The sequence below is a fragment of the Puma concolor genome, chromosome D3, assembly GCF_028749965.1.
Source record: "Puma concolor isolate L17-30 chromosome D3, mPumCon1.1.hap2, whole genome shotgun sequence".
Taxonomy (NCBI): domain Eukaryota; kingdom Metazoa; phylum Chordata; class Mammalia; order Carnivora; family Felidae; genus Puma; species Puma concolor.
Window position 1 is genome coordinate 21779026 of NC_141678.1, and position 21905 is coordinate 21800930.

A 21905-nucleotide genomic window follows, 5' to 3' on the forward strand; every position below is an offset into this window, starting at 1 on the left:
TGTCTGTTTTACTGGTTGTCAGAAGGCTCATGGTAGTTAGATGGCAGCCACCCCTGTGGAGGAGCAGTGCTGCTGTAATACTCAGAGCTTGGTGTGGAAGAGTATCGGTGGCCATCTTAGGGTTAAAGCTTCTGCCACTTGGCTAGTATTGAGACCTTGGGTAAGCAAGCCACTTAACCCTTTAGTTATTGAATTCCCTGCTTTGCTGTGCAGTGTTTGAAGCATTACTGGAATGAAAGCAGCTGATGACATTTAGTGTCTCTTGGTCTGATTAATAACAAGACTGAGGTAACTATTAGGGACTTTTGAGAAGGGATGGGTCCAAGATTTGGCACCTTTTTTTTTTTTTAATGGGAAGACTTTGTGTCTGCTGTAGATCTTGAAAGTACAGGCAGTTCTTACATTGGTACTTTTGCAGCATGGGGCTTTGGGAGTTCTGTCCTTCAAACTAAAAAGTTTGATGGGGCGCCTGGGTGGCTCAGTCGGTTAAGCGTCTGACTTTGGCTCAGGTCATGATCTCATGGTTCGTGAGTCTGAGCCCCACTTCGGGCTCTGTGCAGACAGCTGAGAGCTTGGAGCCTGCTTCACATTCTGTGTCTCCCTCTCTCTCTGCCCCTCCCCTGCTCGTGCTCTGTCTCTGAGTCTCAAAAATAAATGTTAAAAAAAAAAAACAACTTGAATGTCTAGGGGCACCTGGGTGGCTCAGTTGGTTAAGCATCTGACTCATTTTGGCTCAGATCATGATCTCACAGTTGGTGAGATTGAGCCCCACATTGGGCTCTGCACTGGCAGCATGGAGCCTGCTTGGGATTCTCTCTCTCTCCCCCTCTCTCTGCCCCTACTCCACTCATGCTCCCTTTCTCAAAATAAGTAAATATTTTTTAAAAAGTTGAATGTCTAGTATATCTCAGGGCACTTCTTTAAAAGAAGAAAAATTTTTTATCCTAAGTATTTTGCCTTTTACCCATATCCCAGCTAAAACGAAATACTAGATTCCTCAAATTTTAACACTTGGTAGCTTCATTTAGACCCTTACCTTCTTATCCTAATAACAACAACCAAACAATACTAAGTTTTAGATATACCAGGCACTTGAGAGTAAGACGAAACTGATTAGAGCAGATTACCTGCCTTCAGGAAGGTCGGTATCAGTAGACACTTTGAGAGACAACACAAGGATTATAGAGAAGGCAGTGATTAATGTTTCTGGGCAGGGTAAATATAGGTAGGCAGGTCAGCCTTCCCAGAAGAGGTACCATTTGAGGTTTGCCTTGAAGGATGAGCTACAACCAACCTGTAGGCAAGTGAAAATTGCCCTCATGCCAGATTTCACATAAATACCTTAGATTGTTGAACCCTGACTTAAAGCAGTGGTATAGATTATGTGGGTGAAGGCAGAGCCAAATTAATTTGGTTCCATTTTTAAGCAGCAAGAGACTTGCAAAAAACTATCTTTAAAAAAAAAAAATCCCATTAGAAATAGAACCTGCTGCATTACGGAAAACTTGAAGAATGGGTGGTGGAGGGACCATAATCTTTCCTGCATTGTGTTGGTGTTCTGGCCTGTTACTAGGGCTTTTTTCCTAGCTCCCATAGGAAGCGAATGGTTTTACTGTTGTAAATGCTATATCGGCACCTAAGGTCTGTCTTTAAAGTTAGCTATGGCTCTTTTGCATGTGTGATGATGGCTGAGGCCACAGAATAAGTCTAGAGCAGTTCACTTGATCAAGTCTGTTTTTGTCCTGGTTTTGCTTTCAGGCATAGTCGAGTGCAATGGAGGAGTGGCCGAAGAGGATGAGGTGGAGGTCATCCTGGCACAGGAGCCTGCTGCTGATCAGGAAGTGCCAAGGGACGCCGTCTTGCCTGAGCAGTCCCCAGGAGAATTTGACTTTAATGAGTTCTTTAACCTTGATAAGGTGCCATGCTTGGCTTCGGTGAGTGTAGCAGCACGCTTATAAATGAGATGGAGCAACTGTATGGTTAAATTTGACCTAAGTATCTCAGATACCTCTTTTTAAAGTATTGTTTTGGTAGATGTTTTGGGAATTTTGGCTTTTATTCTTAAATATTATTTGAGTTTTTGTGGCTTTGTTTTGGGAGTCTGAGTGGAAATGACCAAGTTGAGAATTCTGTACCACTTACCTCTTTTTCTAGTCTGGTAGCATTGAAGTAAGAAATCTTTAGATGTTAAGAACATTGCTTTTATTTTTAGGTAGTTAAGTGTTTGTTAGACTTGCTGCAGAGGTGGATTTTTATAATTGGTGATTAGTATCATGCTGATGTACATTCCTTGGGTAAGGTTGACTTGTTAGGTGGTAACTTTGTGGTGTGATGGTTTTGAAAATCTTCAATGAAAAGCAACTTGGAATACTTTCAGTGTTGCTGTTAAACTACTGAGGTCCAGTTTTTCTCAACTTTCAAAGTAGAATCAGTAAGCATCCCAAATCCTCACTTGCTGCTGCCTTTGCTCCTCGCCCCTTTGGTCATTTAGGGATTACTATAGCCTCAACAAATTGGAGAAAAGATAGCACTCTGACCTGTGCACACAGAAATGAAGTTGTTCTGTGGTTGTTGAAAGAGTGCAGAGAACCATGATGAAACAGAATTTTAAAAACATTTGCCCAAAAGCATCTGTATGTTCTAGAGGTCCCATTTACAATAGCAAATACATTTGACCTGTCCTTTAAAATTGGTGATTCATGGAATTTAAATGACTGTACTTCCTAACTGTGATGGCTCCTTATTTGATTATCCCATGAGCAGAGAGAACTGGGTGTGACAGAACAGGCAATATTGGCTTGTCTCCTTTGTCATTTGTGGTCCCAGTCCTCAAAAGATGGCCACCTGGAACAGGTGAGCAGACACTGCCTAGCACTAATAGGTATGGGGCTGCAGGTGAGTTCTAGGACAGTACCTCTTAAATTCTCTGTGGTGAGGGGCCAGGTTCTATTTTCAGTCCATTGAGAACCAATACTTGAGTATAAAGTACAAAAGTCACAGCAGTGCCAAATTGCTGCAGTTTCTAAGCATTTACTTTCATTCTCTCAACTTACCTCCATGTGGTCCAAGAACACACTTGTCTAGAGCACTCTTCAGGTAACTGTGTGTTTGGTTCTCACTTACAGTCAGCCAGTCAGTAGTAGTCCTTTGGCTCACTGTGAGCAGAAATGTTGCATTCAGATGTGAGCTTAATTTTTTTGGTGTAAAATTCTTAGCTTTTGAGGGGATGTTAGTGGCTTCCCCATCCCCCCCCTTCACTCTCTTAGGTGGAAATCTTACTATAAAAAGTTTTCACAGCAAAAGGTAAAAATTTATAGGCGTATTATGGCTCCAAATGTGAGCACCTGTGAAGCTTAACGCGTGTGCCTACGTAGAAGAAGAATCCAAAACTAAACCTGATAATAGGTAACACGCATAGAGTGCTGATTGTTATAGGCTTTACACACAATAAGTCATTTAATCCTCACAAAACCCTTATAAATTAATTACTACAGTTTCCATTTTACAGATGAAGAAACAGGCACAGGTTTAAATAACTTGCCCAAAGTCACACATGTAGTAAGTGGTAGAAACTGAATTTTGATTCATGCAGTTTCAGTTAAGAGTCTTTGTTTTCAGTTCACCATAACTATACTGCCTCTAAAGTATAAAAGGAGGAATAGGAACTTCACACTATATTTGGCCCTCACCCTCAACCAAAATTTGGCTAAAGCTGAGCAGTAGTTGCTACTAGGCTAAGAGGTCTCCATGTTTTTCATGAAAGTCCTGCTCATTAAGGTGTATATTCTATAGGTTCACTTAAAAGCAAAACTGGGATCAGTTGAAAATACTGATTATGCTGTATAACTCTAATATTTGCTCATTAAATGACCAATTCGGAAAAATAAGAACTATATGGGATTTGAGCATCAGTTGACAAGTGTTATATAAAGTGCTTGAAGTAGTGCATGGCACTTAGTAAGCTCTACCAGTGTTAGGTATTAATAGATAAAAATAGAATTATACCTGTATTTGTAGGCTATATTTACTGGGATTACATCACATTAGAAGTTGAAAGTCATAAAAATCTATGCAAACTGAAAATTTGGATCACATGTGCAAGTAATTTCAGTTAAATAATTAAAAATAAGTTTGTTTTAGATATGATGCAACTATTACTATAGGGCCTGACATGTAACAGGTGCTTATGTATGTTGAATGAAGAAAAAGGAAATCAAAGTGGAAATCGTAAATGATTTAGAGTGATGAACAAGGACCATGACACACAAAACCCTTGGTGGTGTGATCAGAAGTATGCTCAGAAGAAAAGGTATAGCCTTAGGTACATTAATTGCAAATCCCCAAAGTCAAACTAGAGTGAAACAAATACAAAAATATAGAAATTTCCATAAAAGTGGAAGGTACTAAAAGAAAAATGTTAATCATTTACTAGTCATTGACAATGACTAGCTTTTATCAAAGAAAATATTTTACAGTATCTGATCAGAATAATACGAATCCTAAGATAAGACTTCTCAAATGACTTTTGTTTGAAGGACCAGACTAACAGTCATAAGTTACTTTGAAAGGTTATTAAAAATCTAGAAAAAGCAGATGAAATCTACCAGATTACATTTATAGGCTCCTCTTCTTGAACAGCTGATAGCTGACAAGAATGTTCACAGAGGATGTCTTAACCAAGAAGTCAGAGCAGTGGGTCCAGCTCTCCATTTCCTGTACCAAGGTGCAGGAAATCTAACTACTGCTGGATCATCCTTGTTTGCTGTGTGGTAATAATGACTGCCTAGATGAATCCTCTCAGGATTCCTTTGGGGTTTAAAATGCTTTACTTTCCTGAAAGTGGAATTTCCAATAAATGTGTGTAAGAGTAACTTAGTGTCAGGGGTGCCTGGCTGGCTCGGTCCGTAGAGCACATGACTCTCATCTCAGGGTCATGAGTTCAAGCCCCACCTTGAGCATGGAGCCTACTTAATAAATAAAAGTTAATTGAATGAGTAACTTTGTTTCTACTTTTTATGTTTTAGCTATAATAAAACCACTCTAACAGAAACAAAGTTGGTCATTGATCGAAGTATGGAAGGAAATGACTTTCTCAACACTTACTGTCATATCTTTAGAAAATGTCCAATTACTTTATATTCATGTCCTTTTTCATGTTCTTCCTGTGTATTTTCTGACCTTTTTCCTATACACTATGGTCAGAGGAAATAAAAGGATTAAAATGCAAAGAGATTTTTGCTAGTTATAAAATGTCAAACTCTTCAACATTATAACATTTTTAATGGCTATAGCTTTTAGTTTTAAAATCCTATTTGTCACTGACATGGTTATACTTTCGATAAAATTTTCAATTTTTCAGTGAATTGATATTTAATAATGTTTCTCTTATATTTTAATTATTGCAAAAAATTTACACTTGACAGCATTAATATTGAAGGTGTGTGAGTCTTACAAGTGAAGTGTGATTGAAATTGAATCAGAAAATAGAAGTGCCACAAATAATAAATGTCATGAGTTAAAATCCTTCATTCTTGTGTTCAAGAGAAGTACTCTGTGGCTTAGTTTGGGTACATTATGAGGAAATTCTCCCAGGTGAGAATAAAAGAATCTAACCTGCTGTTGCTGCACTTTGGAAATTGGGAGTTCCAGGCATTAGATGAAACAGAGTCACTAACTTTGCCATCCGTGTACCAGTTTTGGGGAAAACCTGTTTTCTCTTTATCATTGGTATAGAAATGAAAGTTTATGCCTTACTTTCAAGGATGTGCCTCATTTTTTGGATTGACATTTGCTTTACCTTGTCTTTTCTAAATATTGATAAGAACACTGCATAAAGATCAATTTGGATATTTAACTGGATTTATGATAGCGTAGAATTAAAATATGCATTTTTTTAATGCTTCAATCTAGTTTTTAAGAAGGATTGATCATGGAAATTATTATGAAATAGTGTTGAGAAATTATTTCTGATTATAATGCATTATTTAATTGTTCTTACTAAACTGAAAACTGTTGAGATTGGGGTTAAAAGAAAACAAACACCTGCAAACTCCCTATTAAATTCATGCCGACAAGGGGACCTGGGTGGCTCAGTCAGTTAAGCTTCCGACTTCAGCTCAGGTCATGATATCACAGTTTGGGAGTTTGAGCCCCCACGTCGGGCTCTGCGCTGGTAGCTCAGAGCTGGGAGCCTGCTTGGGATTCTGTGTCTCCCTCTCTCTCTGCCTCTCCCCTGCTCGCGCACTGTCTCTCAAAAATAAATAAACGTTTAAAAAAATAAACCAATATTAGAGGACAGTTAAAAGTTAATCTTTCACATCCTGACACATTCTAAACTTTAACTGCAATTATGATCTCTGTGAGCTCTACTTTTTAGCTTTTGGCTTCCGAAATTGTCACCGTTGAATTTTCTGATGTTCATTACAGCCTTGAGAAAGTTGAAGTTTGAAGTAAGGGCTGTCATCATCTCTCTGTACTTAATATTTAGTTGAAGACCACTCATCAGCTTGGCAATGGAATGCTTTACTATGGTAATTTTGATTTTGAAACTATGTCCTCTGAGAACATTAAGTAGTTCGTGGAGTTTCTAATGAGGCAAAGGATAGAAATCCAAAACACATTATATGGCAAGAGATTTTTCTTTATATGCTTAGAAAGTACATGATCAGTAACACCTACCTTTGGGTTACTCAAATGACCTTGGAGGGGAAGAAAAATTAAAGATGTTGAAAATCGTAATTTCTGAGAGTATTTACCTTCAGGTCAGCAGCATCAAAGGAAGCTTCAAAGTAAGTGATCTTTTCTTAAAATTTGAACCTTGTTGTCCCTTTCACCTAGAAACTGTTATCTTAGCTCCTTTTGTCTTTCCCTTTAGATGATAGAAGATGTTTTGGGAGAAGGGTCAGTCTCTGCCAGTCGGTTCAGTAGGTGGTTCTCTAACCCGAGCCGATCAGGAAGCCGATCCAGCAGTCTCGGGTCAACACCACATGAAGAACTGGAGAGACTAGCAGGTAAAATGGCTTCAGATTCTGACCTTGAATGTAGATTGGAGCTCTCTCTGATAATGATTCATTCTGTCTTCATTAGTTAGGGTCCATTAGGGTTAAAGGCTCTCTGGATACTTAAAAACCCCTTCAGTTTATGCCTTCTTAATACTGTTGAAGATCTGTTTCTGTGTTTTATTGGGACTAATTGATTATAAATGTATTTACTTGCAATATTAGGTCTGGAACAAGCCATCCTCTCTCCTGGACAGAACTCGGGGAATTATTTTGCTCCTATCCCACTGGAAGACCATGCTGAAAATAAAGTGGATATTTTAGAAATGCTACAGAAAGCCAAAGTGGATTTAAAACCTCTTCTTTCCAGTCTTTCTGCAAATAAAGAAAAGCTTAAGGAGAGCTGTAAGTGTTTATTAGAGTCTGCTTTAGGCATTTGAAAAAGTGTGGATATCAGGCAGTTGGTTCTAACACACTGCTGTTTCATCAAAAGTCAGATAGTGGGTTCTATTTAATGTTTTTCAAAAAACTTTTTATCAAACAGTACCACCTCTTTGAGAATCTGGTAGTCAGTAGACTTTCCATCCAAGTCTTCCTTATTACCTGGATCCTGATCATAACACTTCCAGCTAATGTTATAGTTCTCCTGGGCATAACTTGGCAGATTCTCACACGTTTGCCCCAGTCTGCCATTTTCTTATGTTATGCACTCTCAACATAAAACCTTAATGATAAAATAACCATAGCGAAGGTAGCAACCTTACTGATGTTAGGCTATCTGGGATTCTTGTCCCTGATAACAAGTCTCCAGAAGACTTATTATGAGAGGTCCTTCTGCAAGATGCACATTAAAGATCTTATCACGTCTTAAAGCATTACACCCCAAGTGGTCTCCCGTTTCTAGCATTGTAACACTTACGGTTTATTTATGCCATTTCGTACTGAGTACATAGTTATGGCCTTATTTCCGCTGTGCAGCTGTGATTTTAAGGGTTATCAGTTTGTCAATTAGGGCATCAACCTTTTCTGGCAACCTCACTTCAACTGTGAAATAAAGTTTCACTTTAACCATCATGATAGCCCCAGAGAACTCCTACCACATACTCCCTTACTTGGCTTAATCTGGATTTTCTCAATGTTTCAGCGCATTCAGGAGTTGTGCTGTCAGTAGAAGAGGTAGAAGCAGGGCTCAAGGGCTTGAAGGTGGACCAGCAAGTGAAGAATTCAACTCCCTTCATGGCAGAACACTTAGAGGAGACCCTGAGTGCTGTAACCAGCAATCGACAACTCAAAAAAGATGGAGATATGACCGCGTTCAACAAACTAGTGAGCACCATGAAGGCAAGTGGGACTTTGCCTTCTCAGCCCAAAGTCAGCGTAAGTATTTGGCACAAACCCAAGCCTTTTCTCCTATTCCTTCTTTCTGTTCCACTTCCCCCTATAATAAATGGACTTTAAAAAAAAATGGTATTCTAAGTTGGAAGTTCTTTAATAGGCATTTGGTCCTTGATGCTTTTGTGTGTTCTTTAATTATGACTGCTATTTGTTACTAGAAAAAGCAGCTTGTGGTTGATGGATCTTTTATAGGTGATAGTTTATAAAGATAGAAAAATTCAGATATAACTTTAAGTCATTGCCAAAAAAAGGTGTAAAAATATTTTTGGATTGTACTCTAGAGAAAGTTTCCTATTTATTCAGCTACTTAAGCCAAAATAATTCACCATATGTTTACAGTACATCTTTCTTTTTACGTTTTTTAATCACTCCTATACACCGGGAATTACCTGCTTTCTTGATCAGGCAATTGACAGTGCTATGAATAACTTGTAAAGTATCTAAGATGGATTTTTCAAGATCATTGCATTCTGTTAATTTACTAACTAGAAAAAGCTGTGACATGTAAAACCATCCTGGGGCATGAAGTTGGTTAGGTACTGACTGCATGCCAGCAGATGCAGGTGTATAGTGCATACTGGTCTTTGTCATAACACATTAGCGGTGGTTCTTAGCCATGGCCTGTGTCAGTATTGCTGTCCCTTGATGATACAAGGTGATAAGGGAAGCAGGGCAAACATGAACAATAAAAACGTAAACATAGATTTGTTGCTAAGTTACAGCAAATTTATTAAATTGAGTTTTGCCTCTTGTTTTCTTCCTTTTTTTTTTTTTTTTTTTAACGTTTATTTATCCTTGAGATAGAGACAGAGCATGAATGGGGGAGGGTCAGAGAGAGAGAGGGAGACACAGAATCTGAAACAGGCTCCAGGCTCTGAGCTGTCAGCACAGAGCCCGACATGGGGTTCGAACTCACGGACTGTGAGATCATGACCTGAGCTGGTCAGACACTTAACTGAGCCACCCAGGTGCCCCAGCCTCTTGTTTTCTTCTAACATCATCATTTCTGGGAACTACAAGTTGGTCATGGTACTAGTAACTGTTTGATTCATCGTGCCTTGTACCAAGGGAAGGCGCAATCGATTGTGGGAATTTTTTTATCTGACCAGCAGTTGACAGATTCCAACAGAGATGCCATTGTTCCTGGCCTTAATGCCAGGACTGACATATTACCCCTGGAAGAAATCATCTTAAGTAGACTCATTCCTTTGTATCTGACCACACCATGCCAGTTATAGGGGAATGTTTTCTCTTAAACTGCTTCAGAGTTACGTCCATACAAAGAATTACTAGATCCAGATGCTTTCACATGAGCACCAGATTAAAAGATCGCAAACTATACTTTTCTCGTTCATCTGTGTCTCGGTGATTGTGTGCTTGTAAGTCAAGTGCTTGAGTCAAGTCTTGTTAAGTGCCTTCTTTTAGTGTGAATGAGTAAAGAAGTGGGAACAGGAGGATTCAAAAGTTTACCTGATGCTTTTGAACATTTTGTTTCAGATGTGATGCTAGGGTTTGATATTGACACAGTTGACCCTGCCTTGTGAGGGTAACTGGTTTGATGTTGGGGTTTCAGTGGTCTGAAATAATATTTGGCCAAGGGAGTGAGCCTCAAACACCTGTGTAAAGGGATGGATGATATAATTCAAGTTGCTACACAAAAAGTAACACAAACTCAACCTAACCTAGAAAAGAAAGCAACAAGGAAACTAATGTTTAGCACACCAGGTATTATCCCAACGTATTGCTTGAGCTGCATGTTGTTGTTAACTCATGGTCTATTTTAAAATCAAGTCAATTACTATGGCTGTGTGTGTTATGTATATACTATTATCCGCGTCCATCTGTCTAGGTTCAACCATATTGTTTCATCACCAAAAAAGGGTATGTTGGTTCCATCTAACCTCCATTTCAAATTGAATTGTAGAGACTATCCTCCAAATACAGTAAGCCATGTAGTATAAAGTTGCCCTTTTTTGTTAGATGGAATTAAATGACTCTTGAGATCTCTTATTAAAATCCTCTGCAGTCCCAATTCCAAAACCAACAATAAAACACTTGGAGATCTTTGGGTTGTTTGTCATGCCTGAGGACATTGCTGTGGACCTTGGCAGCTTCATCTAGTAGAAAAGAAAACTGTGTACCAGAGAAAGCACTTCAGGCAGAGCTAAATGGACATAAGGATGTCCTGAAGTGCAGAAGGTAATGTCATTTGGATGACTGCTGCTGCATTAAAAGCACAAGAAGTGGAGGATCTGAATTTTGTCCTGTATATGAGACCCATTTTGTAACAGCTCATTAAAAATACTAAAGTTTAAATTTCCTGAAATGTGAAACTCTGAAATATAACAATCCTGGCCAACTTTTAATGTTGTTTACTAGGTTTTTAACTACCATCTGTAGTCTATAAATCCTGTTTCAAAGATAATGGGTAGCAAAGGTTGCCTTGAAAATTAAAATCTATAAATTATCAGAATTTCCTTCTTGTTGCTTCTTACTAGGTGCTCCTCTATTTCACCATTTCCTTTTTCTCTTCTTTGGGTCACAGTAGTAGAGACAGTGAAATGCACTAGGGTTACCACAGGGAGGAAAAGACCATCTGAGGGTCTCTGAGTGGACTTTGCATGTACACGTGCAGATTCTTTCCATTTCCAGATCTTTGGGACCTGTGTGTGATGAGCAAGTGGAACAGGTTGATCTAACTTAGATTTCTGTGCTTTTGACATCATTCTGCTTAAGTGCCAACTCCCTGGGGAGTTTTTAATGCTTTCTTGTGGTCCCCAATTAATCTGTAAGTTGTGTAAGAAGGTTAAAATAAGTTTTCCTTTGACTTTTTTAGCGAAACCTTGAAAGCCATTTGATGTCCCCTGCTGAGATTCCAGGCCAGCCTGTCCCTAAGAACATCCTGCAGGTACTTCACCATCTTATACCATGGCCTCGGAGTCCTGAACACTAGTCCTCTGAACTGGTTTTGTGTAGTGGTCCAACTTTGGGCCTTAGAGAATGATCCATGTGGTCTGACAGTTGAGGGTACAGTGTTGCTACCTGGCATAGTTCTGTGTCACTGTTAATCTCATTGTGGGGTGGGGAGGTGGCTGAAGATGACAAAGCTCTTGACTTCCAGTTTACAGGTTTGCAGTTTCTATAGAAATTTAAAGTATCTAACCTATATTTGTAGCACTAACTTAAAGCAAATGTTGCTAGCTGAACACTGAGAGAAATGTGTTGCATGTACATGTGCCAATTCCTTCAGTGGAGCATGAGAGAGATTCATCGTTGGCTTCCAAAAGTTAATCCATAATTCATAGCCTCTGACTAGGAGAAAGAAATAGGCTTGTTCACAAGGATTACTTTTTCTGCCTTTAGGAACTTCTGGGTCCACCAGTTCAGAGACCTGCTTCTTCCAATCTTCTCAGTGGCCTTATGGGGAGTTTGGAGCCTACAACATCTTTATTAGGCCAAAGAGCACCTTCTCCTCCCATGTCACAGGTGTTTCAAACGCGAGCAGCCTCAGCAGACTACCTTCGTCCTAGAATACCATCACCAATTGGTAAATGCTGCTGTGCATTGGGGCGCCTGGGTGGTAAATGCTGCTGTGCACAGATGTCTGTCCATTCTCCCCTAAACCACCACAAAGGTTATACTTGTCCCCTAGAACTGGCAAAGTCTTTTTCATGGGTATCCTTGAAGAATTTAAAAAGAAATCTGAGAATTTATTATGTTTTTTTTGGGGGGTATGGTGAGGCACAAAATTGGAAGATAGTTTATCTGGCTGCCCTTCTAGATAAATATGTTCATATTATAGTTTTCTCTCCTAAGATTGATCACAATTATATAAATTGGATCTAGCTCTTTAGTCTTGTTCCCTATTTTGGGAATTCAATCCAAAAAAGTTAATTTGGCTTACTAGGTTTTTCCTTGATAGAGTAGAAGTCAGGCTAGTGGCTCTCTACCAACCTAATGAAGTTGGTATGCAGTTAACTGTGAGCACTGGTGGCTGATACAGAATGTAAATAGAAGAAGCAGTTCTAGAAAGCGGTCTAACATAAGTGTTGTGCAAAATCTCATTGTTTTCTCTCACCCTGGACCACATGAGGCTGCTGGCCACTCTGGCCCCTGCCAGTCATACCTTGAGAGTAAGTTTTTGTAATCTGCCTTCCACAATTCGCAAGATAGAATGGAAAGAATGTAAACCTCAAAGCACTGGAGTCTGGTTGTCAGCTGTTTCCATGATAAGGAGCCAAATCACTGAGTAAAAAGCACTTCTCTCTGAGAGTTCTCAGCTCTGAAGGGACAGAGCTGAAGCTTAGTGGAGAAGATGTGAATATAGCAGTTTGGATCATTAAATGCTCTGATTAAGGTCCACATCACCCAGTGTGGACTACAGAAGAGGGACATCATCAGCCTGGAAGTCACCACTTCCCTGAAAGAGATGGTGTTCAGTAAGAAGCAGCATGCATTAGTGATAACGTCTCTCTAATGGATGTGTGCTCTCTTGACATTCACTGAATCTGCAACTTTCCCATCAGGTTTTACACCAGGACCACAGCAGGTACTGGGAGATCCATTCCAAGGCATGCGCAAACCCATGAGCCCAGTCACGGCCCAGGTCAGTCTGAACTTTCTCTAACTCAATTTTTCGCTTGTTTTTCATCCTTCTTGTTGACTGTGGGATGGAAAATTAAATTGTTGCAATGCTTAGAAGTGAGTTTGAACTATAAACCAAGCTCAATGAAGGCCAGAAAATTGGTGAACAAAGTCACACTTTGTTAAAATCTTATTCGGTGGGTGGCAGCACAGTTTAGTCAGGTCTGCAGTATCTAATTTCTCTCAGCTGCTGCATAAACATACCTTTCTAAGAGTGAAGAGAGACCTTTGTAGAAAGTGCATTGACTGTCCTCATTTTTCTCGGATCTTCCTCTGCCTCTTCTGCTCAGCAGATGAGCCAGCTAGAATTACAACAGGCAGCTTTGGAGGGGCTGGCCTTGCCACATGACCTTGCGGTGCAGGCAGCAAACTTCTACCAGCCTGGTTTTGGCAAACCACAGGTGGACAGAACCAGAGACGGATTCAGAAACAGGTAAGTTACTAATCCTGCCCTTGTGGGGATTTGCATATTAATTTTCATCAGATTAGCAAATTGGTTATCCATAGTAAAATTCTGTGATACACACTGCTACATTGTGCAATATATGGTGAGAATTCTGTCTCCCAAGTGTTCAGTAGAGGAAGTGATATGATTGAATTCTGCAGGGACATAGGCTTTTTTCATTATATATAGATTTTTATATTCTTGATTTAAAGGATTCATTTTTACAAATGTAGCTAGCTAATATAGCTCCTTATTTATAATTGTTAGATGATGAAAATTTAGTAAAACTCCACCTAGGTTCTTCCCCTACAGATTCCTTGTTGAGTTACCAAACTGTCCTTTGATGCAGGTTTGTTGATCCAAGGTTTGTTGATCAAAGCTATTAACAAATGATTAATGACTTCAGTCTCCTCCTGTTCCTTCCGATATTTGCAACAAGTAGTAAAACAAGCCATTACTTAGGGGGAAAGGGCTAGCAATATTGTTGTTTTTTGTTGTAAAATAAAACAGAGAAAACTGCATTAAACAAATGTACAGCTTATTACAAGACAAAATCCTTTGTTAGCTACCCAGAAGCTATGTGCCCTGTCCCAGTAATACCCCTTTCCTCCCTCAGAAGTCATCCCATCCAGCCTTTAAAAGTAAATACTGGGGCACCTGGCTGGCTCAGTAGGAGGGGCATGTGACTCTTGATCTCAGGGTCATGAGTTCAAGCCCCACGTTGGGTGTACAGATTACTAAAAAAATAAACTTTTAAAAATTGAAGAAAAATAAAAGGAAATGCCACCTTCATTTCTTCAATTTTATCACCAAAATGTTTATCCCTGAAACATTAAGTCCTGCCCATACAGTATACTTGGTAGTTAAGAGGTACTTGTGTTTTGGTATTTTTCTTAAAATTGTATCAGTGTCTCATTGTCTTGCTTCATCTGTTTTTATATGTTGACCCTTTCAGAAGACACTGAGACTTAGTAAGTACTGTGTATTCTTGCATAAATGCATCCTATATATAGTAGCCCTCACCCTAAAGGGAGATCTCAGGACTGGTCTATTGAACCCGTCACTGGATTTCTCTCTATAATATAATGTAGTTTCTTAATAATTCATTGACTTGATTTAATTGACTTTCAAAGCACTTTTGATATCCATAATTTTATTTGCTCTTGGCAACAATCCTGAGGTAGATGGTGTAAATAACTGCATTTTACAGATACAGAAACTTAGGTTTTTAAAATGCAAGTTACTCAAAATGAAGACCCAAGTCAGTGTCAGTAGAGCCTTTATGTTGTTTGGATCAAATGTCAACCTCTAAGGCCCTCCCTGAACACCCTGTATACAGTTATGTCCCCTAACAGATATGCCTTTCTCCTTGTCTCTATTTTTTCTTATTGTGCTTATCACATTCCAGGTTACTATTTATGTTTTGTCTATTTCTCTGCCTATAGTAACTTTTCTGCCCTACAAACAAAAGAATGTAATGAGGCCAGAGATTTTTTTTTTGTCTGTTTTGTTTATTGCTGGATCGCCAGCACTTACCCCAGTTTCTAGCACAAATATGTTTATCAGAAGGAATATATGATAGGTTGTGCAGAACCACCAGACTTGGGGTTTTCCTCATGATCACTCAGAGTACTACTGATCTGTTTCTGCTTTGTTGTCATGCTCAGATTCTCTGTGGCAGCAGTGGGGCTTATCTGGTACTGACTGGAAAGAAGCCATGGTTTAGCATTCTCATCTTTATGATTTAGGAATTTCCAGAATCACTAAGGCTTTGGCCCTCATGGCACAAGGTCTGACAGCTGAAATGCAGTGAAACTCTCATTAGCCAGTGAGCTCATATAATTCATTTTTCTCTCAGCCTGTTTACATCTTCATCATCTGTTTTCTCCAAGTTAAGGGAGAATGGATAAAACGGGGAGAAAAGAGAAGTCTGTTGTTTTAAACTTTATTTGGAAGACTTGGGATCAACTTTGTGTGTGGACCAAGAGTGATGGGGAATGCTGCATGTAACTGGGTCTTAAAATAGCTGAAGCTCTTGGCCCTCTATTTGAACCAGTGTCTTACGAAGCATCAATTCTGTGCCAGGACCTGTGCTGATCAGTATTGCTCCCTACTCTCTGGAGCACAACCTGGACCACAGAATGAAGGCCCTCCTTAGCCTACCTCACTGGCATAGTCTATAAGTAAAGTATATGCCAGCCCTGGATAACTCTACATTCCCAAGACCATATACCTGATCCTTCTACCTGAATCATTGTTCTCCATCTTCTAGCTTTCTCATTGGTCACACCCAATTCAATGCAGTTCCTTCCCATGGTCCCTTCAGTAGGAGTAGTCTGTCACTCCTTCTATACCTCATTTTCCCATTACACCTTATTAGTATCTAATATGTACATACCTTAGTTTCCCCTAGGTTAGCGTCTCCCCAGTGGACAAGAGTTCCTGCAAGGCCCAGGACCATGTTTAATCTTTTGTCTTCCCTTAGGACTTAGCACGTGGTTTTGCATATATTAGGCACTTAATAAATGCTTGGGAAATTGAAATGGATGAGGGAAACAGGATATTAAAGTTCTAAGCTGGTCTTGAATATTCTGTGGTGTTAGGATTTGGAGTTGGAGCAGCTTGGAGCTCATACTGATACTTGGTTTGTTCACAGGCAACAACGAGTGACCAAGTCACCAGCACCCGTGCACCGAGGGAATTCCTCTTCCCCTGCCCCTGCTGCCTCCATCACAAGCATGGTCAGTGACATTTGCTTTTGTGAACAACTTCAAGGCTTCTCCGTTCAATTGTACCTATGTTGTATCACTCTATGCCCCAAAGTGTCCTTGAGTGCCTTCCATAGGAATAACTGACTCAGTCTTTCACACTTGCTTATTTATTAGGTCTTCCCCTTTCAGGATATAGTCTAACTCTTAAGATTCTAGGGAAGCCCCTATATTGGGGAAAGTTTGTTCCAGCAGATAGAGGAGTATGATCTACAACATATAAGGTAATGTAGTGTGTTCAAACAAATGAACAGTTGGATTGGGGAGTAGGGGAGGATAGGGGCCAAAGATAGGTGAGATGGAGGGGTGAATGGGGTTGGATCATGAGGAGTCCAATGAAACATAGTGGAGACTTCACAAATTCAGATTCAGGTCTCAGTGATATGAATTAAGGCTAGGACAAAGGAGTTTGCTTCTTTATGACGATAAATCTAGTTTTACCACTGACTCATTCATGTACCAGCATTTTTTTTTTTTTTTTTTAAGTTTCATCCCCCAAAGATCTTTATCACCTAGTTAAAGCTGATAGACAAAGGGAAAAACTATTACTCTGCTTCAGGACCCCAAATGGGTCTCTGCATTACTAGAAGGGGCTCTTGTGTTCATAATTCATGCCCTGTCTCCTACCATCAAGGATTTAGGGTTAATGAGAAAAGTCACATGCACAGTAAAATCATCAAAGTAAAAATAGGCAGTGAAGAGATGAGGAAAAAAATGACCCCAAATGGTGAGTCCTAGGGCCTGAGGAGATTATTAAGATAATTGTGAATTTCCTGGTAGCCAAGTTAAGATGGGATATAATTAAGACTATAGAGGAATTTAGGTTCTGAGGTTGTCTCTGAATTATCCTTTCCCAGTTGACAGGGCTCTTGCTCTAGAGTTTACTTCTGGCCATGTTCTTCCCCTGTTCTCAGCCTAATCCCAGGCTGGGAAAATGGCTGAAGCAGAGGTTGCATAGGTAGGTCCCTATCACCACAGACACAGACGGTTAGGTTGAAGTTCTATGCTTTAACTACCTTTGTGTTAGAGCTAAGTCTAGGTTTTGGTGAAAGTGAGATGCGAGCAAGGGATGATGCACTTGGGACACCACCCATATGGCCCATCTATTTCTTTTCCTCTAGCGGGTAAACACCAGAACATTGGAGTTGGCCTCTGCACGTGTAGCCAGTAAGGGGACTCTTCAGTTTGACCAATTAACTCTGGCTTGATTAGGAAAGGCAGTTAGAGAATGTGCTAATACTGTTTTTCTCTGCAGCTTTCTCCTTCCTTCACCCCTACCTCAGTGATCCGTAAGATGTATGAGAGCAAAGAGAAAAGCAAGGAGGAGCCAGCATCTGGAAAAGCAGCAGCAGCTCTTGGTGACAGTAAAGAGGACACTCAGAAGGCCAGTGAAGGTACTGCAGAGCTGTTGAGGGTGTACTGCCTAAGAGTATGTGACAGAGCACGGGCCTGAGTGCTAATCAGCTGACCTGATTTTCTGCAAATCCCTGCACAAAACCCCTGCCTGCTTTGGAATACACAGTTCTGTGTTTGACAATGAGAAGTGTTCAACCAGCTTCACGGTTGCTTAACCACTTGAAATTCTGACCAATCTAATAGTGGTGCAGGACGAAGAATGAGATTTCGTTTAGAATACTTATTGAGGCTTCATAGTTGAATTATTAGTACATTCAGCAAATTAAATTAACATGGTACAACCAGTTTTACTTCTGAAAGATTCTCTCTGGTCTACAGAGACTAAGTATCCAACAAAATCTGTGCAATGGGTGAATAATAAGGTGTGGAAAGCCTTTTAGAAGTGTATAGAAAATGTGAGCAAGGCTTTTAGGAATTGCACAGTTGGGGTTGTCAAGGACATGGTGAAGTGGTTCTAATAGGTTTACACAAGTCTAGAGTCTTGGTCTGAGAGCTTTTTGCCTGTGAGAAAGCTTCTGAAAAAAAAAAAAAAAAATCCTGTCCTACTAAAAGGCAATTCAGATTTCTTCACTAGTCTGTAATTTAAATTTCCATTGCAGTGGATTTGCATAATTTTACTTTCACTTGACTTTCCCCTTAGGCTAAAAAAGCATGTTAATCTAGGATAGTACTAGCTCCCACACAGATCCAGACCACAACCATATGGGCAGGCAGAGCAAGGTGCCTGAGTTAGACCACCAGACCATAAGCCAGATTCACTTGCCCATAGCTATTCCTGGGTTGGGAAGATTAGAAGAAGAGTAAACTCTGTTCCAGCAATGTATTTGGAGACTAGAAAACTTGTGGTCTTGTTCCAGCTCTGTCCCTGACAAACTACCCCTGTGTCCTTGACTAGGCCTATTCATAAGGTACATGGTGTTTCCTATGAAACAATCCTCTGAATTTGTAAGATCAAATAAGATTGTAAACTTCCTAAGAAGTGAGATTTACTGGATCGTTGGGAAGACAGCATGTTTGGGAGAAGTTTGCCAGTACCAAAATATTCTCTGTCTGGGTCCTTACAGAGAACCTAGTGTCCTCCAACTCTGTGCCCAGTGCTGATCGAGACTCTTCTCCCACTACAAATCCCAAACTGTCAACATTGCAGCGGTCTTCATGTTCTACTCCACTATCTCAGACCAACCGTTACACCAAAGAGCAAGATTATCGACCTAAAGCAACTGGGAGAAAAACACCCACCTTGGCATCCCCAGTTCCAGGAACACCTTTTCTCCGCCCTGTCCACCAAGTTCCCCTTGTCCCCCATGTTCCAATCGTTCGGCCTGCTCACCAGCTTCACCCAGGGTTGGTCCAAAGGATGCTGGCCCAGGGAGTACATCCACAGCATCTTCCAAGTTTGCTCCAAGCTGGTAAGTTTCTGACCTGGCATGACAGCATTTGCCAGAATGGATGAAGTACTGTACTATGAGAGGTTTTTTTGTTTCTTATCTCTAGAAAGATGTTGCTAGATTTTTCCATCTAACTGGTGGGCAGTGGGTCCAATCCAGTCTATCCCTTAGTCCATTAAAAGATTAGGAACCTAACTTAAGCACTGTTCATTGTTAAACTTGTAGATCAGCAAAGCTTGAAAATTTCCAGGTAGATTACTTCTCATCACTTTTTTCCCCCCTGTCCAACAGGTGTGCTTCCTCCTGGGATGGACCTGGCTCATTTACAGGGAATATCAGGCCCAATCCTGGGTCAACCCTTCTACCCTTTACCTGCAGCTAGTCACCCTCTCCTAAACCCTCGTCCTGGGACACCTCTGCATCTGGCAATGATGCAACAGCAGCTACAGCGCTCAGGTAGGTTCAGGAATGGGCCAGGGGAGCTGGGGATGGGCTGAAGAGGCTTAAAGCTTTTGGACCAGTTTCCAGTGGAGGGGATGAATTAACACAGTTCATTCTTTAAACTTATCCTAGCAAGATCGGGATAAGGGGATAATCAGAATACGAACCCACTTCTGTGGGATTTAGAACTCCTGTCCCTGTAAAGACAATGGGAGAGCTGATGATGCTCTGGCATTTTTGTCCTTTGCCTCTTGAAGAGAGGAGGCTGAGAATCCTGACAGAGGTTCAGCACAGGGACTGTACAGAGTAGATGCCTTCTCCCCATCTAATGTTAGTACTTTTATGATATGATTGCTTGTCATGGTAAGTAGTGGACGTGCCATTTAGGATGGCTTCTCAATGTGGATGACTTCTGAATAGCCCTGCTTTCCAAGGTACTGTCTTGTATTTTGTAAAGGAGTTAAGCCCTATAATAAATCCTCTGGTAAAGAATTCTATTTGTAGTTTTATGAATAGGATTTGAGTAAGGCAAGTTCTGATACAGAACTGCTTTCCCCTACATGCTGAGTGATAACCCTTCTTTCTTATCCCCATAGTTCTTCATCCCCCAGGCTCTGGTTCCCAGGCAGCAGGTGTCAGCGTTCAGACGAACCCTCAGAATGTGCCCACCCGATCAGGCCTGCCTCACATGCACTCTCAGCTGGAGCACCGCCCCAGCCAGAGGAGCAGCTCCCCAGTGGGCCTCGCCAAGTGGTTTGGCTCAGATGTGCTACAGCAGCCCCTACCCTCCATGCCTGCCAAAGTCATCAGTGTAGATGAATTGGAATACCGACAATGAACAGGGCAGGCAGGCTCACCTATGCCTGGACCTACGGTGGTACCCTGATCAGGATTCTGCTTCATCTTGGGTTGATTTACAGGCTTTTACTTTGGAGCATTCTGTGCAAAGCTGTTTAGGGAAGCCCAGGCACCTGGTGTGGTCTGCATTGACAGAAGGATCTTAACCAATTGAATGGAGCCTACATGGTCTGAATATAGGATGCACAGTGTTGTCAGTCCTGGAAATAGTCTTTTTTTTTGTAAGATATGTGAATGAAGTGTTGGTGTCTTCACCAAGAGGTGGCACCTAAGGGTTCTAAGGAAATAAATGTATAGACCCTATGTACAGACTTGTGTATAAACAACTTTTGTATATACATATAGGATAGCTTTTTTGAACTTATACAGCTGTATATAAAAGTAGCTGGTATTAGTTAAGCCTGTGTCAACAGTTTGGATTTTTTTCACTTGTACATTTGGGACTTTTTCTTTTGGTTGATTAAAGTTGCATATGCTAAGTGTGTGAATGAAGTGAATGGCACTGTTGTGTTTCAATTCATTCCTTCTCATTTACCACCAGCTGACCTATGAGGTTCAGTAGGTTCCCTTAGGGAACCTGAAGTTTTAATTTTTATGTTTATTTTTGAGAGTGTGAGCAGGGGAGGGACAGAGAGAAACACAGAATCTGAAGCAGGCTCCAGGCTCTGAGCTGTCAGCACAAAGCCCAACACAGGGCTCAAACTCACAGACCACGAGATCATGACCTGAGCTGAAGTCGGACCCTTAACTGACTGAGCCACCTAGGTGCCCCTTAATTTTCCTTTAAAACTCAGAATTGAGCTCGATCTCATTTAGGAGGAGGAAACATTGTCCACATTTTCTGGGCCTTGAAGACTCTAATGGGACAGCTTAGGCTGGAATGGCCCTATAGAAAGCCTTGTGGTTAACACCAGATTATAATGTATAATATCTTAGATTAAAACCACCTAGTGAAAACAATTTATTGGGTAATCATGCATATGGTAGCTTTTCCCAAACAAATCCACATTTACTAGGGCAGAACTGAATAGTCTGTTGGCATCCTATTCTCCAGCTCAAAGTCACCTATAAAGAAAAACAGGGCCTCCTAGTTCTCATTCAACCCATTCTTTTTCCATACGAAACTATCCTTAAGACTGATGCAGTCTCCTTGTGTTTTGTATCTCATTCCTCAGCTCACAATTATTTTTATTCACCTTAACTATATGCATAGCATTAGAGAACAGGATTCTACAAGAATACTATAGCTATGGTCTTGAGTCCCCTTTCCTGACTGAAGGTTTTTCAGTCCTAGTGATCTGAGGTGGTAACTTATTTCTCAAGTTAATTTGCCCTAGTTCTCAGTACTTGTTCCTTTAGGGCCATCAAACTACTTTGACTTCATGCTAGAGGGTCAAATAATGAGGCTGTTCTTGGATTCACAGGTGAAGGGCTAGGTAGTTGGATTTTGACTGCAAGGGTAAAAAACAGCCTGAGTCTTCAGTGTTAGGCGCATTGCCTATAAACCTGGAGCTGTCCACCCTATCACTTCCAGGAATATAAGAAACCAGGT

General features: G+C 40.5%; 1 protein-coding gene and 1 long non-coding RNA gene across 5 annotated transcripts in view; one reads left to right on the forward strand and one right to left on the reverse strand.

Annotated features, from left to right (window-relative positions):
- The window catches only part of EIF4ENIF1 (eukaryotic translation initiation factor 4E nuclear import factor 1), a 44450-nt gene extending 23605 nt beyond the window's left edge, over positions 1 to 20845 (forward strand). For 2 of the 4 annotated variants that reach the window (XM_086682019.1, XM_086682022.1), the window contains exons 7-19: positions 1759 to 1934; positions 6875 to 7010; positions 7224 to 7403; positions 8143 to 8375; positions 11230 to 11301; positions 11757 to 11940; positions 12920 to 12999; positions 13328 to 13470; positions 16139 to 16223; positions 17506 to 17644; positions 18731 to 19075; positions 19346 to 19510; positions 20092 to 20845. In XM_086682019.1, coding sequence (XP_086538145.1) covers positions 1759 to 1934; positions 6875 to 7010; positions 7224 to 7403; positions 8143 to 8375; positions 11230 to 11301; positions 11757 to 11940; positions 12920 to 12999; positions 13328 to 13470; positions 16139 to 16223; positions 17506 to 17644; positions 18731 to 19075; positions 19346 to 19510; positions 20092 to 20333 — 2180 coding nt within the window. In that variant the 3' untranslated portion in view covers positions 20334 to 20845. The remainder of the gene's footprint in view (positions 1 to 1758; positions 1935 to 6874; positions 7011 to 7223; positions 7404 to 8142; positions 8376 to 11229; positions 11302 to 11756; positions 11941 to 12919; positions 13000 to 13327; positions 13471 to 16138; positions 16224 to 17505; positions 17645 to 18730; positions 19076 to 19345; positions 19511 to 20091) is intronic. The other 2 variants (XM_086682020.1, XM_086682021.1) reach the window with 2 other exon arrangements.
- LOC147575399 (uncharacterized) lies at positions 16345 to 18735 on the reverse strand. The gene is made up of 2 exons (XR_015242351.1): positions 18579 to 18735; positions 16345 to 18531 (listed from the first exon to the last, which is right to left on the reverse strand). It is a non-coding gene; the product is annotated as an uncharacterized LOC147575399 (long non-coding RNA).
- Positions 20846 to 21905: the final 1060 nt, after the last annotated feature.